The following is a 26473-nucleotide window of genomic DNA, read 5'->3' as shown; positions in this document are numbered from 1 at the left end:
TATCGAATCGGATTCTTGGCAATAATTATTTTTTTAATTAAGTAGATAATATGATCAATATTTAGAGGACATGGCAGTTTAATATTGTAATATCAAGGATCCATTTCGTTCACTCTTCTCATACCTTTATTGAGAGTTGTACCATTTTATGACACAAATGATCTAGGAGTGGATACTTTTCTTCAAATTTGAACATTTGGTAAGTCATTCAATCTTGATAAAAACTAAGTGAGATAATGGATTAATATTGTCAACATTCTTAACTATACAAACTTGGTTGGAAGGTTATAATTATTGTTATGATAAAAATTCCTTACTGGACTAAAACTAGAGTTTACGATTGACTCCGATGTAATTCTTGGCAATGTTTTTACAATAGACACAGAGGATGATTGTGTTTATTTTCTTTCCTACCTTCTCAGGGCTCTTCAAAGCTAATTTTTTTTTTAGCAAACTAGTGAATGGCATTATTTTACACTCTCGTTATCCCTCACTCAATCATTTAAAATAAACTGCCTCGATAGAGCCTTGCATCATTGTTTACATTAGAAGGAATGGCGGAAGAGCTCAGGTCTATCTTACTCCACTAATTTGTCTATTCACTTTACTTTTAGGTAAGCTATCGGAAATTAAAATTATAAAATTATTTTAAAACATTTAACTTTTTTAGCCTCCGCTTCTAATTGGTCCATATATGAGTCATTTAGACAGGTTGTATTGATCATTTATGCATAAATTGGTACACATATGTTCCATTTTAACAAAAAGTGAATGAATTTTGGATTTTTTAAAATTTACTTTGTTTGGGTAAAAAGTAATTTCATATATCCCGACTCTTTCTTTTAACAAAGTATATTCTGTTGATTATTAGTCACATCAGATCATACGATAAAGTGTTTTAAAGGTATGAGTATATACTACAAACGTTTTTTGGATAGTATTGCGCTTGGCCTGTTCAGTAGTGATTTATCCTGCGTCGAGTATGTAGGTCTCAAAGACAGAAATTCAGCATATTTGACATCTTTACTACCTGAAATGGCAAAAATGCTTCGAAAACGACCAAGAAAATTTGCACTGTCTACGGTGCCAATACTCATTATGTTCGTGTTGAGTACACACTGGTTCAAGTGATTTTTTAACCACGTTCAATTTTGCCCTCTACCTTAAATAAATCGTCCGTTTGAAGATGGATATCAAACAGAAGCGGCCAGTATTGGTGAATAGGAAAAAACAAGACTTTACAAAGATAACAACAAGGCACATAAATCTTTAATAATGCACTAGAAGCCCCATCAGCTCGGATGGGAAATTCCTATGCATCCAGCCTACATTCTGGGCCTGACACCAAGTTACTACTACCTGTTCCTGTCTATGACCAACGTGCTTGGTGGTACAAATTTGCGCTCAATAGAGGCCTGTGACCATTGGCTGTCCGAGTTTTTGCCATTAGGGACAGGTGTTGCTACAAAAAGGGTGTTATGAAGTTGGATTCTCGTTAGCAACATGTTATTGAACAGAATGGGGCATACCTCACTTAAATTAAATGATTTTAACACTTCTTATATAGTATTGAAATAAAACATAAAATTACTTTTTCTCCAACCTATTGTAACAAATTAATCTTAGAACCATTTTTTTTTTAAGTGCTAAAAAAAATTTGGTCTGTATAGAGTTAAGTATTTTATTTTGATATTCCTGACTGCATTTCACTATTTGGAGTTTACCTGTCAATTAATACTTTGATTTTTATTTCAGAATCCACAACATCCATCAAAGAGTGACAAATATCGAAAAGAAAACGAAAACACGAACCCTTTTTCCTTTTCTAATCAATAAACTATTATTTTCCTCTACGTTTCTTTATCCCTACGAATGATATACATACCATTCATGTATCACCCCTCTTAATAATTGGATGAACCATTGAAAAGAGAAACCAAAAAAAAATAATCTTAAAGACATGAAATGAAAAATAATCTGTAAATGTCACATCAAGTCATTTTAATAAATCAACAGCATTAATATTATGAATGAATGTATTGGAATCTTGGAACTCATAAATCTCAGCATTTTTTCTCTCTCCCCATTTCCTCATTCCTTCACCCCCCCACCTTCTGCACCATCATCTCTTATGGTAATATATTTACATTGTATTTCGACAGTATAGAAAAAAAAATGAAGTTTTGTTCAAAATGTATACATAAATACACTCATGGGAACAATTAAAAGGTTTTGGAGCAAAGCCACGGCTATGCTATATATATATATATATGGTTGGAACATATGTAGAGACTGAAACAAGAAATGAAGATTATAAAAAGGACATGAATTTTCTTTAGGGGAAATAAAATAAATTATTTCATGGTGTGTGTATAAATCAAAAATTAAAAAACAAGGTTATAGAATGAGGTCGACTCTTCATAATAAATCATTTAAAAATGGGAAGTTAGATTTACTATTCCATTGGGCTGCACAAGTTTACCAGTGATCCTAATGGGTTGCATTTTTTGATTATTATTCTTTTTTTTGTAGTTGTAACCTACAGAATGAATTTTCTTTTCCTAAGCTATTTGTCATTATTTTAATTCCTGAAGAGATAAACTTTCTTTTCTTCTACATATAACCTATCATTAGTTTATATATATATATATATAATAGTCTTTATTTGATTTAATAATTACCTAAAGTTGACTAATACTCGTACTAATAAACATAGATAAAAACATTAGATATGGGTCCATATCAATTATAAATATAATAGGTTACAATTTTATATAACAATCTATCACTAGTATCGAATTTTTCTCCCCCTCCCCCCTCCCCTCCCGCAACCAGGGGTGCTCCAGGGAAAAGAATAAACCTATCATTAGATTCGGGTTATATGGATAACAAATTCAACACTTCATATTAGAAATAAAAACAATCTTTAAAAGAAAACGAAAAAAGGGAGGCAAGAATCCAAAATAAAAAATAGCAACTGACAAATTAGTAAATGAATATCTAATTACAAAAATATTCACAATACGCATGATAAAAAGAAAATTCATTTAGAGGAGCGTATGGTATATTCTTATAAAGTTTAATGTTTTTATAATTGGACCTTGCAATCATGTTTTGCAATTTCTCAATGGATGTGTGGGCCCTCTCCCTAGGTAGTGGATTGTTTTTTTGGTTGTTTTGAAGATCCTTAGGAGGGAATTGTGTCGCATACTCACGATCAGATGATTGATTATATCCTTGGTGAACTTCATTTTCTACTACATATAACCTATCAGTAGTAATGCATAAAATATGTACTGCCAGTATATGGAAATTGAAGATAATCCTGACAATTTTAAGAATTTTTCGGAAGTAAGCAGCTTAGTTCCTATGACGTTGTATTAGATCAGCTGAAAACACCTTAGAGAAGAAGGAAACTGGTTGATAATTATAATTACAAATACGTAGCACTAAATAATCCTTAAAGATTATAAAATAAAACCCAACTTGTTACTTTGATAGTATATATAAGAATGAGTCTCTATTCATTTACTCGTTTGTAATACATATAAGGTACTATGAATACATAATAATAGGAACAATCACACACCAGAAACCAGCACAAATCCTACATTGTATTCTACAAGTAAACAGGCATCAATTACCCAGATATCGATCCTCAATTCTACTCCGAATTCACCAAGGACTTACGCTTATAACCGTCACTATTACTCTCTGTTTTTTATGAGCACAAGGACTTCCTATTACTCTAAAATAAAAAAAAGCTTGTTTAGATTGCCAACTAAAAAAGCCCCTCCCCCTGTCCATGACCTATGTTATACAGCTCTTAGAAACAAAAACGGATTGAAAATTTACGTGTACTCATAAAATACAAATTTGTTGCAGATTTATGATTGTAAGTCCTTGTTGAATTCAGAGTAGAATTGAAGATTAACATTGGAAAAGAATGGCATCCTACGCAATATATGAACCAAATTACGATTCAACTTGTTGGTTTTCCGAAGTAGTAGAACAATAGTAACAAAAAATAACAAATGCATCTTAGCTGGATACTTAAACATTACAAGAAAATTATGGAGAGACGTGCTTGGATATAAAATGCTAAAAATCTTGAAAAAGTAATCTATGATCTGAATCTTAACGTTGCTGTGCCAGTGTTTGACAATGCCTCACCAAAAATGACCTATGATGGAAGAACCAAATCTGGTAATGAAATACATGGAAGACTAGACTATATTTTCATACCCCAGAATGTAACGAGCCTGCTAAAACAATTTATGGCATTTATTTCTTACATTGCAATCCATCATCCCATTTGAACATCTGTTAAAAGTCCAACAATGCTGAAAAAAATCTTTTTGGAATCAAAGTAAATCCGTAATGAAATTTTAAAATTAGTACACAATATAAAATCGAAGCTGGATTTGGGGGAAATAACATTTTGGGACGCTTTAAAGAACATTGAAAATCATCAAAAGTAATTTTTGCCCAGAAAAAAGGAGAAAGATATGAAAAACATTCTAGACCAAATAGAATCATTGAACAGCAGAACTGTAGGTTCATTCTCCAAGTTCGAAAGTTTATTGCATACAAAAGAAAGGGTTTATTGATAATGTATAAAAAAAAACCTGATGGACCTCAATATTCGAGGAAAGTATTTTTTCAAATATTTTGAGGACCTTCGTACGAAAAAATTGACATCCCTAACGATGCAAACAGGGAGGATAACTGAAGATCACAATTAAATAGCTAAAGAAGCCTGTAATTTTTACTCCAAGTTATACGGCTCCCCTGTGTGTCCTACGGACTCCCTGTGCGAATTTTGTTACATTTGGCGACTCATAAATATCCTTTAAAATGGAAACCATCTTTACAACGCTCCTTGGTACCTAAATATCGAGAGATAGATAATCAATTTAGTTATAAATTTAAGGGCATAGACGACCCAATTACACAAATTTAGATTACTAACTTTATTCGGAACTACAATAAAAAATACAAGTCCCCTTGGCCCTCAAGTCTGCCCTTCGAGTTCTGAATCTTTTAATACACGGCTAACCCATGTTTTTTACACTGTCTCTGAAGATATATTTAAAAGGGGATTCGTTTCAGATCATTCAGCACCGAATCTCTAGGATTGATACCAAAGAAAAATCGTTCGGAAGAAGAAATAAAAAATTACTGACATATATCTCTTCTAAATACCCTCTACAAAATCCTTACAGATGTTTTAAATAATAGAATGGTCAAATTCCTCCAGCAATTCATCTCCCCAGCCCAAAAAGGTTTCATTAAATCAAAGTTCCTTAAAAGATATTCCTCCCCCAATCCAAGATGTCATTGACTGTTCGGAAAATGAATACTTTAAAGCACTTAGGTTTACCTTTGAGAAAGTAATTGATACGGTCTTCCATAAATTTATAGTTGGCAACTATATAAATATGGATTTCCGGATAGATTTATTTAAAAAAATATCGCCCATACTCAGGAACTCTACTTCGGAAATCGACATATCAGGTACCAAAAAAAAAAAAAAAAAAAAAAAAAAAAAAAACACGTTAAAGTTCATCGTTCACCTAATTTCAAACTTATTTATTTAATTTAATTTAGGGCTGTTAAACTCATTAATACTTGAAAAACATTTACTACTCCTTCGTACGGAATGCAAGGATCAGTCTTCCAAGAGGATAATTATATTGCCTACTTATCTGAGCCACATGAATAAATAATTATCAAACAATATATTCTATTTCGCCTAAAAATATCATTACATTATGAAGACCTATATGGTCATTCGGGATTTTTGCAGGGCTATTTAGGGTTCTAGTCCAAACACTGGTAATGTATATTTAGATGTATTTGAAAACATCTTATTAAATAATTCCACAAATCAAGAAGTAATTTGTACTAGAGGTTCCATTCCACCTGTGAGCCAAGTGGAGGTATGCCTCTCACTTCTTTACAATTTATATAGTAACATCAATCATTTTGGATATAGCTAATAGTAATAAATAAATTTTATTTGGGCTCAGACGCAGGCTCAAAAAAAAAAAAATAACAATATAAAGTTCCTAACAACTGCTAAGTTTCAGGCTAGAGATTACAAAATGTTCACGAATGTTGGATACAATAAATTAATATTTAAAATGAGGCACACAATGAATACTAAAGGTCTTTTAGATACTTCTAGATAGATTCTCTAACTAACAGAAGGATGTCATCGACACAGGGTAGATGTCTTCGGAGATTTGATGTGAACAGCTAATTGATCATACCTAACCCAAATTTCAACGGCCCTTGATGGGGATATTAAGGAAACTCTGATTCTGATTATTCATACTGTCTTTCTCCTATACATTGAGAGTTGAATATAAATAAGCCGGAACCAATAAATTTGTCTGAATCATACCCCAAGTTATATATTAAATAAAATTGTTAACATTGATTGATTTACTTATAACAATTCATAGAAGATTTTTCTTAACAGAGAAGAAAAAAGTGAAATATATAACACAATGGAAAGACTGTCTTTCTATATCGGTAGTTGCATAAATACGCGGTCTAATTTTTAAACGCTTATATCTCGAGGTTCCGTGACCGGAAATAAAAAAACTCGGTAAATCTTTTGGCTTTGTTTTTGTTTTTCTTACTCGCATCAAACAAAGTCGTTTACGATGAATGGTGAGGCCAAACGTCATATGATTGCCACTCTCCTCCGCACCGGTAGGTCTGTCAAGGAGATAATCAAGGACACTGGACTATCCAGGACTACTGTGTTCAAGGTCAAGAAACTTGTCAAGGAGGGAAAAGATCTGAAGGAGGGTGTTCAGACCGGCAGACCACGGAAAATCAATGTGGATGAGGTGAAGGAGGCCTTCATGGCCAACCCAAAGACTTCCATGACAAAGGTGGCTGAAGACATGAATGTTCATAAGGCCACCATTTCCAGGGCTGTAAAAGAAGTTGGTGGCCGATCTCTAAGGATGATTGAGAGGCCTTTATTGTCTCAACTTCAACGTGATAAGCGCCTAAAACGTTGCAAAGTCATGCTGAATGATATCAAGCATGCCCCGGCTAGTCGCATCATCATTTTTTCAGATGAAAAGAATTTCACTGTTGATCCAGTGTTCAACAGGTCAAGTGACCGTGTGGTGGCCTTCAATGTCAACAGGGACATGGTTAAGGAGCTTCGGACAATCCCCACAGTCAAACATCCAGCATCTGTGATGATGTTTGGTGCCATTGCATCAAATGGGGCAAAAATGGATCTAATTTGGTTCAAAACTGGTTTCCGACTTAAATCAGAGGCCTACTTGGAGATTTTGAAGGACAAGGTCCTTCCATAGGCCCTCCAGATCTCTAATGGGCCCTTTTATCTTCCAACTGCTTGGAGTGTACAAATATAAATTCGTCGATCACGTTTGACTGAGGGATGATTCGGAAGTAGATAACATCTCATTATGTAAAGTAACCCCCAAACAAATCATCAATCAGTGTTACTCTCTAGCATTCACTCCGAATTCGAATTTACATCAATTATTGTTCGATTATCATGGTTAACCTGGCCCTATCAAAAATGTTTGAAAGGAGAGTAGCTTAGCTGTTATAACATTAGTTTAGTGGTGATTAGCTATAGAGGAAGGAAATGAGCAAACGTTCCACTAAAGCAAGGACATATTCTGAAGTTACTCCGATGTTAATCCTCAATTCCATCCAAGACTTTAGCTCTAATAAATTATCAATGTTACTCTTGGTCATTCTGTGGATAAGCACTCGTATTTACACTTTATAAGTACACGTTCCCTCCTAAAGAACAGCTTTCGAACATAAAAATAATACTGTTTAGCTTGCCAACAATAAAAAAAAAGCTTAGGATTTACAACCCTATTTATTGATACTCCTAAGTAATAATATATACAGAACACATTTATTACAAAAATATAAGTTGGATAGTTCTGTATCCCGTACATATTTATGTTTACATAGATCCATTTGTTTAGAAGTTATTATTCTGTATACATATGTGTAAACTAATAGTTATTTATTACCTATTTACATACGATTCATGTAAAAAAATTGCAAAAAAATAATTCTCTACTCTAACAGAGAAGGGTATCTGTTTTTTTTTTGTTTTTGTTTTTTGCACATTTATTTTATTACTTGAACCGAATTAATCTCAGTGAGGAAATCTATGGGAATGTGATATAATAAACAATAAAATATAAAACCCTGGAAATAAATTAAAAATAAATTGAAAAATAATAAGCGTACATATATTTCCCAAAGGGTCTCAACATTTTAAAGGCATATAATTGTAAAATAACTACAAAAATGATCTGAAAAGCTTGTGAACTCAACTTGAGGATGACAGCATTCGTAAGTTAAAGCTCGTCACATCTATCTAGCATCTTTTGGAAGGGGTTCACAAACGTTTCAGATATTTTGGACGTGCATTTGTTGTGTAACAGTCGTTTCAGTGAGTTGATTTCAATGTTTATGGGAAAGGTGACAAATAGCTGAAACTTTTTTGAATAACTGTCAACAGATGTGACTAGCTGTTTCAGCCATTTTGGACAACCAATATTTAAGTCCAACTTGATACTCGACTTTTTCCATTTTCACAAAAAACATTTATATCAACTCACTTGAACGGCTATTACAACATATTAACAATTACATTAATTTCTATCCAAAATCATTATTCAAATTTGTAATTAATAAATTGCAAAGAAGATTAATCTTTTCTGAAATTTATATTTTAACATTTTAAAAATGTTCAACGTCTTGTATTTGGGCGTTTTCTGTGTTAGATCAAAAACTTTTTGATTGGCCAACTAAAAAACATTGGAATTTTAAATTTTGGATCTTTCAAAATAAATAAATGTAGAGGGCCCTTTGAAAAAATAAAAAATATCTTTTTTTTTGTTATAAAAAAAAGACTTTAGAAATAGACAAAATTATTACTTGTAAAAGTAATTCATTTTATTAAATATTGACACAGTCTCTTAAAAGGTTTAAAAAAGGTTTGACCTATTTTTTAAATAATACTCATTAAATAAATATGGAACATAACTTTATACAAAGAAAGTACGCGAGCTGAGACTTGAGTCATTTTTGAGTCACTCGGACATGACTTGAACTCGTTAGTAATAGGACTAGGAACCATCAAATATAAGACTCGATTTGTAATTGGAAGAGGTGGACTCAAATACAGCTTTGTCCTAATAGGAGACTTGAAGAAGCTCATCCATTGACGCCTGGATATTATGAATGGATTGAAAAGTAGAAAACGATCGTAATGCCGAGAGATTCGTTTACACTGATATGTACCGGGATTAATAAACAAATATTGCGTATTCGTTTTAAATTGAATGCATGACGTCATTTTAAATTGAGAATAATCAAGGTAAAGACATGGAGTTACAAAGTATCAAAATATAATAGAATCAGGACTGATTTTAAAAGTAACGACATAATTTTATTATTACATATGTATATCTATCAATTAAGGGCAACCCTTTAGGAACTTTTATGGAATATATATTTTGAAGAAGCCACTCGTTGTCGTCGAATATGTTCGTCCCATAATGAATTTTATTACCCATCATGGAAATTGTGTTTACTTTTTTTCAAAAAAGAAGACATTCTCATCGGCAAAAATAATCTTGTCAAGGATAGCTCTATGGAAATTCGCTCCATATCGAGGACAAAATATATCAGTAATTTTACTAGGTGTTGTAGATCAAAATACCACAACGCTGGTTTGTCTTCTGTCATTATGTTCCAGTGCTGACTGACAGTGGCTTTTAGGACCTCAGTGTTTGGATAAAAGACACTGCAGGTCTTCCCCTCCACATGCACCCAAGGCGGCTGGCATCATGGCTTTAGAAGAGCCAAAAGTGTTAAAAAAGATTTCCAAAAGAACACAAAAGACTCGTACAAAAATCATTCAATAGATTCTTGTAATGGAGGGGATGTTTTTTCCCCCTTGTTGGTGTCAAAAGCGGCCTCTCCACCTTCACAAGGCTCTTTCAACCCGCTTTTTATAAAGCTCTTTCGACAGTCTGGGGCGAAACCCCGATATCTCTTGAATGGACCCTCATAGACTTGAGGGGATTGGCGTGGGCTTTTTTCTTTCATTCCTCTAGGTACAATTTGGCTTTTTTGACGGATCCTTTATTTCTCGTCAACGTTTTGAACTTGCTGACGACGTAGACGTTCTTCTTGGAGCCGCCCAATGGCTTGGAGTGAGCAAGTGGAAATTCATCGAGCATATTCAAGTGTAATTTTCTCGACTTGTACCTAAGGTTAGGAACTTGGGTTTGTTTTGTTTTGTAAACAAAAGAATTAAGTTTCAATGGACTACCCGGCAGATGGATTAAAATTGTTCTAACTTACATGAAGTGCATTGGATACGCGGATAACAGAATTGTGAGAAACTATTCAATTGAACTCAAAGTGTGTAGCTCCAATTCTCTGCATCTCCTAGGGAAGGACATTTACACTAAATAAATGAACTTCATGGACCATATCTAGGACAGACGGAGAAATTACAGAACATTAATGTTTACGTATTGAGGATTTTCACTCAAGTCATAAATTGCACCATAATTGAAGGAGACGTCATTTTGAGGACTTAAAGTTGATAATTTAGCATATAAAATAAAAAAATCAACAATTGATCTTGAATTAACTCCAAGAAATGGCTGTATTATAATAAAAAAATAACGTTGTCTGGAATACTATTTGGAGGCAATGATAAACAGTGATATTTGAATTAAATCATAGTAATATGTTCTAAAAATCCCGTAAAATTGGTTAGATTTTTACAATTGCTATTACTTTTTTTTATCGATTAGGGATGAGGGATGAGAAAAGATGGATTCTTTCCATTGTAATAGTCAACTGTTATCCAACACTATGAAATATGATTGTATAACGACGTAATTTTAGGGTCTAATACATAATAAAACTAGGCAATTGAGAGATACATTTTTAATAGACATAAAGATTTTAATTCATTTTTTGTTGGTCCCATTTTGACATTCATCAGTACAACTCCATTTAGTAATTTCTTCCCTTATCAGAATTAAAATTTATGCAAAATTTCATCCTATTTTTTTAAATAATATTTTGTGTGAAATGACCCATATCCAGTAGGTTCATTTATAAGTCTATTAATAGATATTTTTGTGTCAATTTATTTGAATTTATGGGTTTTTGCATTTTGTACTTTTTCTATTCAATTAATTAAATTACATATTCCTGAATGAAAAAAAAACAACACTTATATAAGTACAATGTACATTATTTAGAAATATAAAAATTCATCCTAAAGTGCTCGACAGTGGTTTGACAATACTCTTGCACAGACTTTGCAGTATGTGAAGGTTCTTTGTTCTATTTAAAGCAGCCAGCCCCTTCACAGTGATGTTCTTGGATCCAAGAAAATACTTGGAAATTAAAATGTCCAGATAGACTCGTTGATTGACCTCTTCAAACCCCCAGGGATGAAGATAAAAGGCGTCTGTATCCTGCAGGAGGTAACACCCGCCCAGAGCATCACCGAGGACAAATTTTTGACTCTAATCATGCTGGGGAAAGTCTTCAATGATCCGACTCAGCCCTCGATTGTTGCCGTGTTGTAAGCCAGCTCTACGGTTAAGATCTCCTCGTCAGCCCTAGTGATTGAAACGAGCGTACAAGAATTGAAAAAAATCAGAAGCACCTTCTCCTGGGCCAGCTTCTTACCCATTGTGGCCTCGCTGAGAAGCTGCTGCTTTACAGACTTTAAATCCTCAGGTCCACACTGACCACCCTACGCATGGTTTATCGAGACAACCAGTCTCATGAGCCATCGTTTTTGTGGAGGGCTTCTTTTTATGGTTGATCTTCGAGTTTGTTGGCTCGGTCAACTTGTGTATCCTTGTGGACCTCGGGCAATCCCTCCTGGACCTATCATCTACACTCAAGTCTCCTTTTATCGCTTGATCGTGTAGTGGAGACTTAGGGTTTGGTAAAGGCTCTAATGCTCTTCTCTTCCGTTTGAAGAGAAATGATGGGTTGGTTGGGTTCCTGATGTCGTCGTTAGAAGCTCATAAACTCGTTTTCGAAAATAGTTTTTGAACGACAAAGAAAGATGGAGGTTGCATGAATCATATGCAACAAGCATAATTAAAAAATATGAGCATGTTTGGGCGAAATACATTTGTGCGCGTCTAAAACTGAACACTCTGAAATAGTTAAATAATTTTGTAATTTTTAAAGTGGTCGACGAATTACTTTATTTAACATGAAAGATGAGAGTTTTAGACACATGTCTATTCAATATGGCCGCCCATGTTCTCCACTGCCAACTCCAGCCTGGACCAGAACTTGCTCCATGACTTGGCGATGAAGCTCTGGTCGAGGTTGGCTCAGGCATTCTTGAGGGCAGACTTCAGCTGGTCCTTGGACTTGTATTGGACTCCCGACAGCATCCCCTTTAAACGCCCAAACACGGCGAAGTCAAGCGGCGAACAATCAGGCGAGTGAGGCGGCTAAGAATTCTGATCGAAGAAGGCTGGAGTCTCTATCTGAAGGAACTATTGGGTAAAGTTGCTAGTGTGGTAGCTGGAACTATCCTGCTGCCACGATCACCTGTCCCCAGAAGTAGCCCTGGCCCAAGGGAACACTTTGTCCTTCAAGTATTGGTAGTACGTCTCGGAGTTAAGCCTCTCTTGGCCCTCCAAGAAGATGAGATTCCAATTCTAACCGTCGGACGCAACAACTGCCAGGACCTGGAGGTTGCCAAAGTGCCGTTCCTTACCCACATGCACCACGACATCATCTCTGGCACCGAGAGACTCCGCCTGATAAAATCCTGTGTCGTTGGCCACCATCTCGCCTCGGCTGAAGGGCGTCCCATCACTGAACAAAACGACGACATCGACTGGCTTTTTCTTAAGCTTGTTGAGAAGAATCTTCGACCTTGCGAGACGTTTTTCCTTGTCTACAGGCTTGAGAGCTTGACGAGGGGCTCTCTTGTAGACCTTAAGGCCAAGATCTTTCTTAAATAGCCGGTCCATAGTCCTTCTGCTGACGTTGAATTCCCTGGAGAGGTCGATGACGGTGAGCTTCCCTCTCTTGTCCTCGACAGAACTTTTCACGGCAGCAACCATTTCGTCCGACCTTCGAGGCCTGGACTTAGATCTTGTGGTTGCCTCAGGAGTCTCTTTGGCTACCACGCTGTAAACGGTGGTGCGGCTGCAGTTCAGAACCTTGGCAATTTCAGTTGGAGTTTTCCCCACGCAGAAAGTTCCAAAATTGCGACTCGACGTCTCTCCATATTATCAGCTGTTGTTTCACTGTTGCTTTTTAGATTTTGCTGGAGTATAAACCGGTTTCAACTCAATGAAATCACGAATATGTACATGGCGTAAAATTTAAAGGAGTGTTCAGTTTTAGACGCACACACATGTATTAAGTGCAAGTTGCTGTCATAAGACTTATTCATTAATCTTTATTTCATAATATTAAAATCTTGCATAGTATTTTATTTGATACTGCTTTATATTCTAATATTACTTAGTAATATTTTATTAAATGCGTATATATAGATTTGTATCTGTGTAACGTTAGCCACAATTTCTTAAAAATGAAATTGCCAATATATACTATATACCTATTAGTTCTAGTACAAGTGAACAAAAGGTTTTTTTAACGAATGATATTTCGCCGAACGGACTTTTGAACGAAGGTCAATTTTCCAATCGAACATTTCACCAAAGGTCCATTTGGCCAAAAAATGATACTTAATACTTGATATATGAGATTATATATTTTAATTCAATTTACAATGATAGTATTTTGCTTAAAAATGTTTATTTATTAAATTATATTCATGAATTATTTTTTTTTGAACAATGATATCATCACTCTTTGTATCGACTGCTCCATTAAAATATAAATACTCCCAAGTGAGTGTCGAAGAGATCATGGGGTACTAGGATGATCTCGGAGTCTTGTTTACAAGATTAAAAACATCGTGGATTTAGGTCAAAGCCTTGAGAGATCCCCTGGAAGCGATAAACGTTGTAAAATCAGAATCATAAATTCTTAAACTCGGAAAAGTTTCTTTTATTTCGTCTGTTAGCAGGCTTGGCAGTATCCCACAACAGGGTTTTTTTAGTTTCTGATCAACGTGCAATACTTTGGTTGGTGTGACTATAATATCAACTGTCAAGTCTCGTTCATTTCGAACCCAGCTGGGCAAAAGGTCATCACGAACAATTTGATCATCAGTTACCAATGTGACGACTATGGTGTTATTATCTACCACTCCAACATCATACAACATGCCCCAATCAAGATCCACTAAGCCTTTCCCATCTCCTAACCGTACACCATTCCTACAGACAGCAACAGATCCAACAACAAACATGTTAATTTTTTCTATAGAATTCTTTAAACCAATTTTCAAGGGTTTTCCATATATGAACAACCCTCTTTTTGTTTTAGCGATTTCAAAATCCTTATTGCTCTTCAAATCTTTCGACTTTATACAATATAGATAATCCCTATTGAGATGGTCCCTAACATTGGAATATAATAACTTCTTTTTCCGTAGGACTAACTCTCTCAAAGGCATGAGACACATGGAAGATCCAACTCTAATTACATTAGCATTTTTGAATTCCTTTGTAAAATACACAAATATTAGCACATGTACAAAATCAAAGCCTCTCCATATTTACCCTTAGACCTGTCAATAACCTTGCTGCGTCCAGTGTATTTAAAAAGTGAGGAACTTTCCCAAAGACGGGTCGAGGAAACAGGCACAAGGAGGAATCATCATTTTCCAAGGAATTCCATATCCACTCTCGAGTCCAGTTTTTCATAGATTCTTTTGAATTGGGCTCGTGAAGCTCTTTCACACTACCTGTACTTTTTCTTGAGGAAGTGACATTCTTTTGAGATGTTTCCTCAGGAGGTCTCCTGAATTTTCTTACACTTCTTTTGCGTGACTTTGAACGAGACGAAGGAGATTTGGGTTCCTTTAATTTTTTTTCTTGAATAGTAATGTTGTTTCCACCTTTAACCATGGTTCAAAATATAAATAATATCAAAAACTTAAGGAACTGATGCAGATGTGTGACTGTGTATAGAACGAGAACCTACATTAGCCAAAACTGTTCAACAGATAAAACGCATGCACGTCTAGCTTCATATATTGTGACGATACACGCGCGCAAATTGTTATAGAGAAATTGGAGGTGGCTTGTTCAAGAGCACTCCCTGGCTTATTCAATCTGTTAATTCAATGTGTTTCACTTATATAATATATTAATATAACATCGGGAGTGAATGAAAATATAAAGTAGTAACTTCCAAAGTGTCTGCCGATTTAAAGGGGCGAGCAACAGCTACAAAAAAAAGAAGATCATGTACATACATTGAACATAAAATTAGATATTTATTAATAGTTTATAATCAGTTGTTGAACGGAACTTTAGCTATTTAACACGCTGCAATAGAAGGCAGCTTATTCATCTAAACTCCCTACATTGCTTTTTCAGTTCTGGAGTAAAATAATTTAGGTGTCTTAAAATAGATTGGGCCCTTGGTTCGAAAAACAAGTTTTTACTATACATGGTTGTCACGTGACTGTACAATTTTGATGTCCCAACCCGCTCCTGCTTTTGAGGATATAATATTCATATATGCAAATAATTAACGTTTAGAATTGAAAAAATAAGATATGATCACTAAATATTCTTCTTTTCTTGTCCATAATCGATCCAAATCAAAAAAATGTATACAAATCAAAACATTTTTAATACATATTACTTTCAAGAAGTATTTAATGTACCTATGAAGCCTTAATAAAAATGGTGCATTATCAAGGTTTATTGGAAGTTTGTTCTTTTTATTTTGGGACAGTAAAAATTCCTACTTCCGCTAATAAAGAGTAGGACATTCGTCTTCTGGAGAACGTTCTCATCTAACAACTCCATCAATGTTCTTTTATTTCAATGAGTTGGAGTCTCCGGGTTGGTTTCAGTAATCTACGATGAATATTTCGTACGAAGAATTCGGATTCATTAGGTCGTATCGACCTATTCTTCCAGATTCCCAAGAATTCATATTTTCCCGTTTGGATAACGAATATGCAATCCACACGACTTCTGATCCTCTGTCCAACTTTATGTTCAAGGGATCTCGCCTATTTGTACCTCCTTCGGTGGATCTAATATCCTTTAATGGAAGGATCTTTCTTTGTGCAAAAGTTCTTTAATTCAAGGAGAAGACGGTATTGTGTCAGTTATATCTGTTTCTCCGACAGACTCCGTTTCGAGAAGAAATAGGGTGAGATATAATCAAACAAATCCTTTATATATATATCCAATATCTGATCCTTTATTCACTGTTTGTCTTTCCGAAGTGCTCCACTTCAAATCATCATGCTAAACAGTTATGGAAATATCAACTGATGTATGCACCTAGACTCGTGGTTTTCAAATGTTTAATTCTTCCATTTTATATAATTATAATTCTATATTATTTGTCACTTCAGTTTCTTCCATTTCATAACTTATATTACTGTGATAAATACATATGCTCTGTACCTAACTATGGCGCCTGGTATCAGAAAACCTCTCAACTACTCTAAAAAGTTAAACAAATCATTTTAATTCCAATATTAAATTCGTTTATGTTCCCAAGTTTCCTTTATTAATATCCCATCATCACTCATGGACTTATTTATGGGGAGTTATTCATGGTCTAATTACATCTTCATTCTATAAATATAGATGTCACAAGTTATAGCTCAGAATGCATCAAGCTACAACGAAGAATTTCCCAGCTCGTCCATAAATTAGGAACTACCAATGTGAGTGTTATCTTGTACATATTTATTTCTTTGTCTGATTTGTATTATATTTAACATCCAAGATCACTTCTAAATTAATTGATATATGTACATACATTTTTCTAATCTTGATCCTGTGGTTATATTTTATTAATAAAAAATTTATTTAGAAAAAAACATGTGGTAATACTTTCAAAAAAATTTAAAAAAATTGACTTTTACTGGAGTTATTTATTTTATCCTCCAAAAAGTAAAACAATTTACGACCATCTGTGGCAACTACAGCACTCAGATACTTCGGTTTACAAAATGTAAGAATTGTCTCCTCAGACAACATGTCCCATGCAGACAATATTGCAGTCTTCAAGTTCTCGACGTTACGGTAGAAAGTCATAATAACCTCCTTCTCCAGAATGGACGATTTGGAGAAGTCCATTACGTCGCATTAGATAAGAAAGGAGCCACATGTACTTGCTCCTTAAGTGCTTGGACGTCGTTTTGTACCACTCTTGTATAAACTTTGGAGTATGTGAAGGAACTCCGTTCTGTTTGAAGCAGTTAGACCCTTCCCACTGTTGTTCCTGGATCCATCAAAGTACTTGGGACTGTAAAATGTCAAGATAGACACGTTGACTCACCTTCACAATCTCGGGAATGAAGATCAAGGTAGTTTTTATCCGCAGAAAGTAATACCCGACAAGACCATCACTGAGGCCAGATTTTGGCCCCTCGATCCTTCTACATAGCATCCGGTTGTTGTCGCTGCTGTAAGTTAACTCCACGGTAAAGATATTCATGTTAGTCTAAATGATTGAAACGTATATACATACAAGAATTGAGAAATTTCAGAAGCACCTTCACTCGGGGCAGCCCCTCTTGGCCATTGTGGACTCGATGAGAACCTGCGGCTTTTGTAGATGATACTGCTCTATCCTCAGATCCCACCTGACTACCCTATGCATAGTTTTTCCGAGACACACCTGCCTCAAGAGCCATCTTTGTCAAGGAGTCCTTCATTTTGTAATTGATCTTTGATCACGTTACCTTGATCAACCTGGGTATCCTCATGGACCTCGGGCGACCAATCTTTGGCCTGTTAGCGAACCTCTCGGTATTTTTATACTGCTTGATCGTGTATGGAATGGATGACTTGGACACATTGAGGTCTTTCAGGGCCTGGGTAATGGCTCCAAAGCTCTTCTCTTCTGTTTGAAGAGAAATGATGTCTCGCTTTGGGTTAATAATGTCGTCGTTAGAAGCTCAAAAACTGGTTTTGGAAAATAGTTTGTTAAACAACAAACAAGCATTGAGGTCCCCTGAATCATATGTTACAAATATAATTAAAAAATATACACATGTATAGGAGAAATATTAAGTTGAAGTAGCTGTTCTAAAACTTATGGGTTACCCTGTATATGTTCATTATCAAAAAGACTATTCATTTCAAATAACTTTCCATTCTCTAATATTCAAACCTGAACTATTCTCCCTTTCAAAATATATAGATTCTGTAATTTAAATTGTGCAATGTTTGTGGAAATAAAATACAGTGAAAATTATATTTTGGAAGTATGAAAATTACTAATGTCGTGTGTTATTTCCTTTAAATAATATGCAAAGTCCATAAAAATAAATTACGTGTCTACATATGATATATGTGGTAATCCACCTTAAGATTAAAAAAAATCATTGACAAAGCCCTGGAGAAAACTTCAGATATATGAAAGATTTGAAAATTTATCTTTTTTTTTTTAAAGTTATGACTGAGATTCGTATTACTTTACAGTGAGGGGAAGGAGATTTTTGTTCAATTAAAGACGTTTATTAGAAGTCAAATAACAATCAAACATTACCATATATAACCTATGATCATCGATTGAATCCATATGAGCTGTTGGTATGGTTAAACTAGACTTGGACTGATATGCTAGATTGAAATTGGAAAAGCGATATATCGTACAAAATATCCAATATCTGTATCGTATCGGTATAGGAGAAAATGATTAGAAATTTCAATATTTGCTCCAATATTTTAAATAGTTTAATCAGCAAAAAGAAGGAAACTGAAAATAAATAGGTGTTTAATTTCTAAAACAAGGGAATGATTAGTATGAAGAGTAAATGGCATAATATGATACGCTCTAATATACACTTTATTACTGGGAAATTGAAATTTGATCACTTCCTGATTCAATACCTAATGAAGGTTGAGTGATTGAAATTAATTCTTTTTGCGACATATTAAAGCACAAACAATTAATAACGAAATAAAATAAACTTATCTCTCTAACTAACGTACAAGTCGAGAAAATGACACTTGAACGTGATCGACGAATTTCCAGTTGTCCACTCCAAGTGATTTCTTAACTTCAATAGAATTCCATTGGAAAGTCTGAATAGTCTGTTTTATAAGTTGTTGTTTTTTTTTGAAGAAAATAACTAAAAATGTAAAAAAATAATAAGATTGTTTGAGTTTTTATGGGACAAAATATAATCAATTTAGAAAATTAAAGATCTCATGTATAATATTTATACTTTCTCTGTTTAGTCTGTTTAATATGTTTGATTATTTCAAAATTATTTTGGGTTTCTTTTTTTACTGTTCTGTTATATTGTCTTATGGAGGCTTCCCTATTGTCTGTATCCTTTTATGATTGCATAGTTCTACGTAATAACTTTTCCCGATACTCTATCAAAAATTGACCTAAAGACTCAACGACACATGATACCCGTAATTGGGAAGGATTCATAGGGTAGTGAGACAGAGTACTACTTTCCTTGATGTTTCACAAAAAATTAACCTATTATATCCTTAAGAAATTAATCAGTTGTCAAGCGGAAAAAAAATTATGTGATGAAACAAAATTAATAATTTAATGGATAAAAGATACATCTAATCCTTTGTAAAACATCAAATCGTCAAATATTTTCGTTTTAGTTATATCGGGTAGGAAAATATTTTGACCTGAAAATGACTGTGGTCACCCTAACAGTTTGAAGAATGTTTGGAAGGAGAGCAGATTGGATGTCATAACGTTGTATTTGATTCTTTCCAAACAGGCGTGAAAGGAAATAAATAAACATTAAACTTATTATAAACTTTTTACTCTCTTTTATTTAACAGAAAGAATAATTTTTTGAATAACCATGACGTATCAAGTGAATCGAAGGCATCGACAGCTGACAACAAAATACATTGGTTTTTTTTTGTGTGTGTGCTAGCGAGGTAAGGCCGTGGTGTGAGTAGATAAAACTGAGTAAGAACATAGCTTGCCGAACAATTTTTGGTGAAAAAAATAACATTGTATTTTCCCAAAAAAAGAAATTCATGTATTTTTTAATCTTAATATGACCTCATATATTTAGATTTTCGTTGTTTTTTAAGGATATAATGTGACTATTTTATTATTATTATTATAGCTTTAATGTATTAAAAGTTAAATTAGGTTATAAGATATGAGAAAAGTGTGAAGAGAAAAAAATACCTTTTCTCATATGATTAATAACATAATTTATTATGATACATTTTGAAGAATTTTTTTTTTTTTTACATCACACTTGTTATTTTATATGTGTAGAAAAAATATGGATTTTTTTTTTCTTCATCATTATCATTGAAAGGGTCTACTACCTATAAGAAGAAACATATCTACATAATAGTGTTGTTGAGACTCGGCCACAAGACCAAGTTTTTTTTCTTGTCTGGCTCTATGGACGGATTTTTTGCAAACTCAAATGTAGATTTTGTTTTGCATCAGAAATCAAAATACACTATTTTGAGCTGCATACTACAAAGTAAGCTGTCACTTGAGTATTTGGCAACATATATCGGTAGTTGCAAAAATACGCAGACTATTTGTGGCAAATAATTAAATGTGTAATTAGATTCGTATAACGTATTTTTTTTTGAGAATTATATAATAGAGACTTTATTCTGGTACAAAATTTAATATAATTACTCGATATAACCGCCATCAGCTGCTATGACACCCTTCAAGCGCCCGCGTAAGGCCTTGCACATATTGATGATGTAATGGTCTTCCATGGCTGTCCATTGCTCATTGACACTGGCCTTCAATTAGTCCAAATTCGGGTGGCGGGTAGCATAGGTCTTCTTCTCAATTTTCCACCGCACACTGTAGTCAAGGGAATTCAAATCAGGTGATTGATGTGGCCAAATGTTTTTGTTCCAAAATGGCATGTTGGCATCGAACCAATCCTGAGTTATTCCAAAGGTATGGGCAGGTGCCCCATCCTGCAGGAAGATAAAGGGGTCCCATTAGAGATCTTGAGGGCCTATGGAAGGACCTTGTCCTTCAAAACCTCCAAGTAGACGGACCTACCGGCGCGGATGAGAGTGGCAACCATATGACGTTTGGCCTCGTCATTCATCGTAAATGACTTTGTTTGATGCGAGTAAGAAAAACAAAACCAAAAGATTTACCGAGTTACTTGCGCTGGAATTTTTTATTTTCGGTTACGGAACTTCGAGATATAAGCGTTTAAAAATTTTGAGATAGAAAGATACATTATGGTGTGTGGGCAACCTTTTACAATGTACTTTAAGTTCGGTCCACTAAAAATCAGTACTAGGAAAATTGCTCGAAAGAAAATTTGGCAATACACAACAAATTTTATTCAAAGAGGTCATTTGAAAAAAATAACAATATTCAATTCAATTTTCTTTTTCATTCTACGCATTTTTTTAAAAATTCAAAAAATAATGCTCAAACTTGTCAACTTTATGAAAATAAAAGATATTGATTTTATCAATGTTTAAAAATAAATGTGAATTTAAACCATCGTCCTCAAAAAAAAGAATGCAATTAGAATGTACGTTTTTTTTTATAATTGCAATTGAATGCACATTTAAAGTCGTAAAACAATTAAAACACCTACTTATCTTTGATATAAATATATATTAACATATTTTTAACTTTTTTTCTGACTTTTTTGTAGGTACAAAAGAGTTTCCCTCCCCCCTCCATACTACTTCTTTTTGTTCTCTGGCTTCCACAGATACTCATTCAGCTTGCACGTACGTACATACTTAGTGGTTATGTTGGACAGCATACCAACAATAACAATAGATAGCTCAGCAGCCACTTAAAATGAATGGGGGAAAAAAATGTAATAGTATGCTAGCCAATTGCTAGTAGGGAAGAAAATTATTACGAACACAACTTAAGGTACATTATATAGATAAAAATAGCTACAAATACTATATGTGTTTAAAAAAATCAACAATCAAGACAACATCATTCTGACCCTTTAATTAATTAATGGAATGAAAAGTCTGGCTTTATTCGCGTTAATTTAAATTCGTCAAGAGCCGTCTCTGCTATTCTCTTGGCTAACTTTAATCATGATTCTCAAAAAAACGAATGCAATTAGAAACCTAAGATTGTAAATCAAGCCTTTTAATGCTAAAAGTAAAAAAGCAAATACATTCTGAAAAAAAATTAATTTGTCTTTAGTCTAAAACCTTGTTGATTTAAGACAAATTGAAGAGTTTGATGGGCTTATAAATAAAACTTCCACTGCTATTCACAAAAAAGAAAAAACTGTAGATATTAAAAAAAAATGAAAAATGAAATTTCAAATATGAAATTTTAATAAATAGAATTAACAATTCCTTAAAATAAACGTCATTATATTAAATATTGACACAATCTAGGATAAAGATACGATTGAAAATGAACCGAATCATTTATCAATAAGCCCTTTTATTATTTAGGAGAAACATTGAAAGGGCCCAATCTTGTTTTTAAAAAAAGACCCATTTGAGAGTACAAAAAAAAAAAGAGATGCGGTAAATTTGAACAAAATATAAATATATATATAATAAAAAAAACATCTAAAGAAAAATCCCATCAGCGGCCTTGACTCTTATGTAACTTATATATCAACAAAATCAACCCGTCAACACAAAATAAAGCCAGCATGATTTTAGTCAAAATTGAGTTTGGATTATTTTTGTATTCTTACACAAATTATCATCCATTTCTTCTTCATTAAATATATTTATTAATACGATCTAATGATCTAAGTTAGCAAAGATATAACGAAAAGTACATATATATGCTTGATGTGGAGGCAAAATCCCAATTTTAGAGTCTCAATTTATATAATATAAGGACATTCGCTTCATTTGAAACTCTCGCAAGCATGTCACAATAAATCACTTCAAACAAGTCATTTGACAAAAAAAAAAAAAATATGTAAATTTAAATAAACTCCAGGAATATTTTTGTCATGTAAAAAAAAAGTAAAAAATGTCAATCTTGTGGATGTTTTTAAGCCCATATGGGAAATAAATAGATGTACGCTTATATAACCAAACACATATATTAATGTTCGAATAGCTCCCTCTGAATTTAAACACTTCTTATATAAACGTTAATAATTTATTTTGATAATAAAATCTAAACTATCTAGGGATAAAATGAAGCACACATATCACATTAAAAAATAATAATATTTTATAATTTTCTGATACATATAACTTGACACTTGACTATTAAATTATTTATTTTGATTGTAGGCAGGAAATAAATTGGGATAAACGTTTTTATAGGTATACAGAGTAGAGGTCGTACTATGAAACAAAGTTTAGCCAAACCAAAATCCGAACTCATCACGGCATGGATTGGGGTATTAGTAAGAATACTCTTCAATATTTTTTCAGTGCCAGTGGAATTCCAAGGGCTCTATCTGGTTAAAGCTTCCTGCCCGTAATAAAACTCCTCCAAAAACAATCAAAATCGGATGAATAAAAAATTCCAAAAAATGGTTATGAAAAGGAAACGAATTTTATATATTTTTTCATTTTATAGTTAAAAAACATGTTAACTTCGTTTATTCATTTATGAAATCCATATACTGTAGTAATTATAGTGTACGCTGGGAACAAATTCTTATGTATTTTTGTGTAAAAGAAAAAGGAATGGAAAAGAAAATACTTTTCTTCACAAAATACATAGCATTACTTGCAAGGCAGTATGAACAAAAAAATCATTTTTATTTGTCAAATGTTCATGAGCAAATAGGAACTTGAAAGATTTTATTATATGTGCCTTCAACCTCAAAACTAATTCATGTATTATCTATTTAGTATAATGCACCAAGATATTAACTTTAGTCCCTACATATCAAGCGATATGCTGGTACCAACGAGCTTCTAAGATTATAACATTACTTACTGACTGTGTAATTAAAAATATATCCTTTCTTCTAAAATATTGATACATCATTGAATGCAAATTAGCTATTTCTATAGGTATATACACTATACAAGGTGGCTGGAAATAAACTTAAATGACTTTGATACTAATTTACGAGATCTGGTAACCCCTTTTTCCAGCTTGATCCTAATAAACAAATGGAGTACTGTTATTTTTACTTTTTTTTGACCAGTTTTATTCCGATAACTTGAAAAATGAATTCCCAAGAGCAAATTGAAAATTATTACCAACCTGCTTGAGAAAGGCATGGGAACAATTTGAACAGCATCCACTACAACTTCATTGGCTGCCTCAAGTCAGCCCTCAAAAAAGCATGGGAAGTTCCATCCAACGAAATTGGAGAAGATTGTCTGAGTTTGCTCCTCATTTCGGCAACGTCTCTCAACTATCATGGCAGCTGAGAGAAAATACTTTGAATACCTCAAATAATTCTTATTGAACTCTCAATTGCCCAATTTAAAATTCAAAAGTCTAATAAATCATAAAAATATGGCTGGGTAACCCTTCATAGAGTTTTTTTAGTATCTTGTACATTTGAGAGGTTTGGGTTTAAAGTTTTTTCGAATTCTGATTACAGTTAGTGACGAAAAGTCATCATACAGAATGAAAATAACCTTTAGAAAATTTCATTGTCCTACGAAGTCATCTTTCGGTAGCACATATAGAACAATTTATGAAAAAAGTATGCAACTCTATACTTAGTGAATAAAGATACAAAGAAGACGTTTTTAGTTATTTTGCATAAAATAATTTTGATAGACCTTCTTATAACCTATCAAAAGTATTTCAAAAACTTTTTTTTCTAAAAAAGTGAAAGGGAACAAAAAAAAGGTAAAAAATTAAAGTAATTTAATCATCCGCGTATAATCCTTTTTTACAAGTTCAGAAAGATAAGATCAAAATTTTCCTATGATGTTTTATCTTTTTGCTCAGAAAAACTATTTTTTATTACTTCTGATAGATTAGAATAATGTTTATCATAGTTAATTATGCAAAAATAATGATGATTGCTTTATTTTAATCTTTATTGACGAAATAAAAAACTCCTTTCAAACTTTGAATTAGATTTGCTACCTTAAGATGACTTCGTAGGGAATATAAATTTTTCTTAGGCTATTTGCATTTCATATGACAACTTTTCTGTACTAAATGTAATGGAAATTCGAATAAAGTTATTAAAAAAAACACCCTACTTTACATTTATCAAAGACTCGTAGATTGACGAACAAGCATAATATGAGACATTTATTGTTTCAACAGAAAACAAACATTTAATGCATTTTATTGGTATAAACATTAGATATTTCTATTTAGAAAATTCAGAGAGAACATTCATTTCAACCAAAAATAAACAATAAGCCTCATTTATTTATATTTTAAGGTAAAATGTCCCAAGACAGAATTGTTTAAGACAAAACGTCCGGTGGCAAGATAGTTTTTATGGCGAAAGTACATAGTACAGAGTATTTTATTGAAAGTGTAGCCATACATTTTTATTTGTGTATGATAGTCAAAATTTATTCATAGAAATTATATAATGGCTAAAATATATATATTATATAAACAACGAGGGATCCACAAGAAGTTGTATGCCTGCCCTTTATGAAACAGAGTATAAATTAGAGAACAACTTATTACTTCGTTTATTTATCACTAAGATTAAATTATTAAATAGCCATGATGTATCAAGCGAGACGAAGGAATCGACAACTGACCAAATAATACTTAGTGTATTTTTGGGTTAGCGAATTAAAGGCGTGCTAGAGTTCAATGACTGAGTTTCTAAAGCTTCACGTAAAGGAACTATCCAATATATTTTGAAATGTCCCATTTTCTTAGAATACTAAAAATCATGAATTATTTATATTAGGTATTGATATATGTTACGTTCTACCTATAGAAGTTAGGGGAAATGTATGTGTGTATCGTTTAGACACAAATATTCAAGGGGAAAGAATGGTTTCACCATTCTTTGATTTTCTTTAAAAGAAAACTTTAATCAAAGACCATGAAAAACATAAATATCAACCCCTTTCATGAAAAAAAAAATATATATATAATAAATTAACTCAACCATATTGAGATTCTCTTTTTATCAACAATTTTGAATTTCATAATTTAAAAGTAGGAAGAAGAAAAATCAGAATTATTCCACCCCTTTTATATCTATAAATGTGATTTTCATTCAAAAGAACTCAAAACAAGTTTACTTTTCCTCCCTCAAAAAAAAAAAATGAAGAAAAGTTATTCCAATTAAAAAGAAGAGCCCTCATTTCTTTTAAAGATAGTAAAAGTCGTTGTTGTTGTCGTCATTTGTTTTGATGTTAAGTAATTGGTAGACGAGCTGAATCCTTTTTTAACCCACCCTACAGTCTAC

General features: G+C 33.1%; 2 protein-coding genes across 2 annotated transcripts; one reads left to right on the top strand and one right to left on the bottom strand.

The window, feature by feature from the left end:
- Positions 1-6878: 6878 nt before the first annotated feature.
- Positions 6879-7346, top strand: LOC121113856 (uncharacterized). The gene has a single exon (XM_040707723.1). The coding sequence runs from the start codon at positions 6879-6881 to the stop codon at positions 7344-7346; it is 468 nt and encodes a 155-aa protein (XP_040563657.1).
- A 6454-nt stretch (positions 7347-13800) lies between these two features.
- On the bottom strand, positions 13801-15174 carry LOC121132157 (methenyltetrahydrofolate synthase domain-containing protein). The gene is made up of 2 exons (XM_040727570.2): positions 14736-15174; positions 13801-14677 (listed from the first exon to the last, which is right to left on the bottom strand). The coding sequence occupies exons 1-2, from the start codon at positions 15081-15083 to the stop codon at positions 14033-14035; spliced, it is 993 nt and encodes a 330-aa protein (XP_040583504.1). The 5' UTR covers positions 15084-15174; the 3' UTR covers positions 13801-14032.
- Positions 15175-26473: the final 11299 nt, after the last annotated feature.

Source organism: Lepeophtheirus salmonis, chromosome 2, assembly GCF_016086655.4.
Source record: "Lepeophtheirus salmonis chromosome 2, UVic_Lsal_1.4, whole genome shotgun sequence".
Classification (NCBI taxonomy): Eukaryota; Metazoa; Arthropoda; class Copepoda; order Siphonostomatoida; family Caligidae; genus Lepeophtheirus; species Lepeophtheirus salmonis.
Note: the sequence above shows the minus strand (reverse complement) of the source record. Positions and strands in the feature narration are given on the sequence as shown.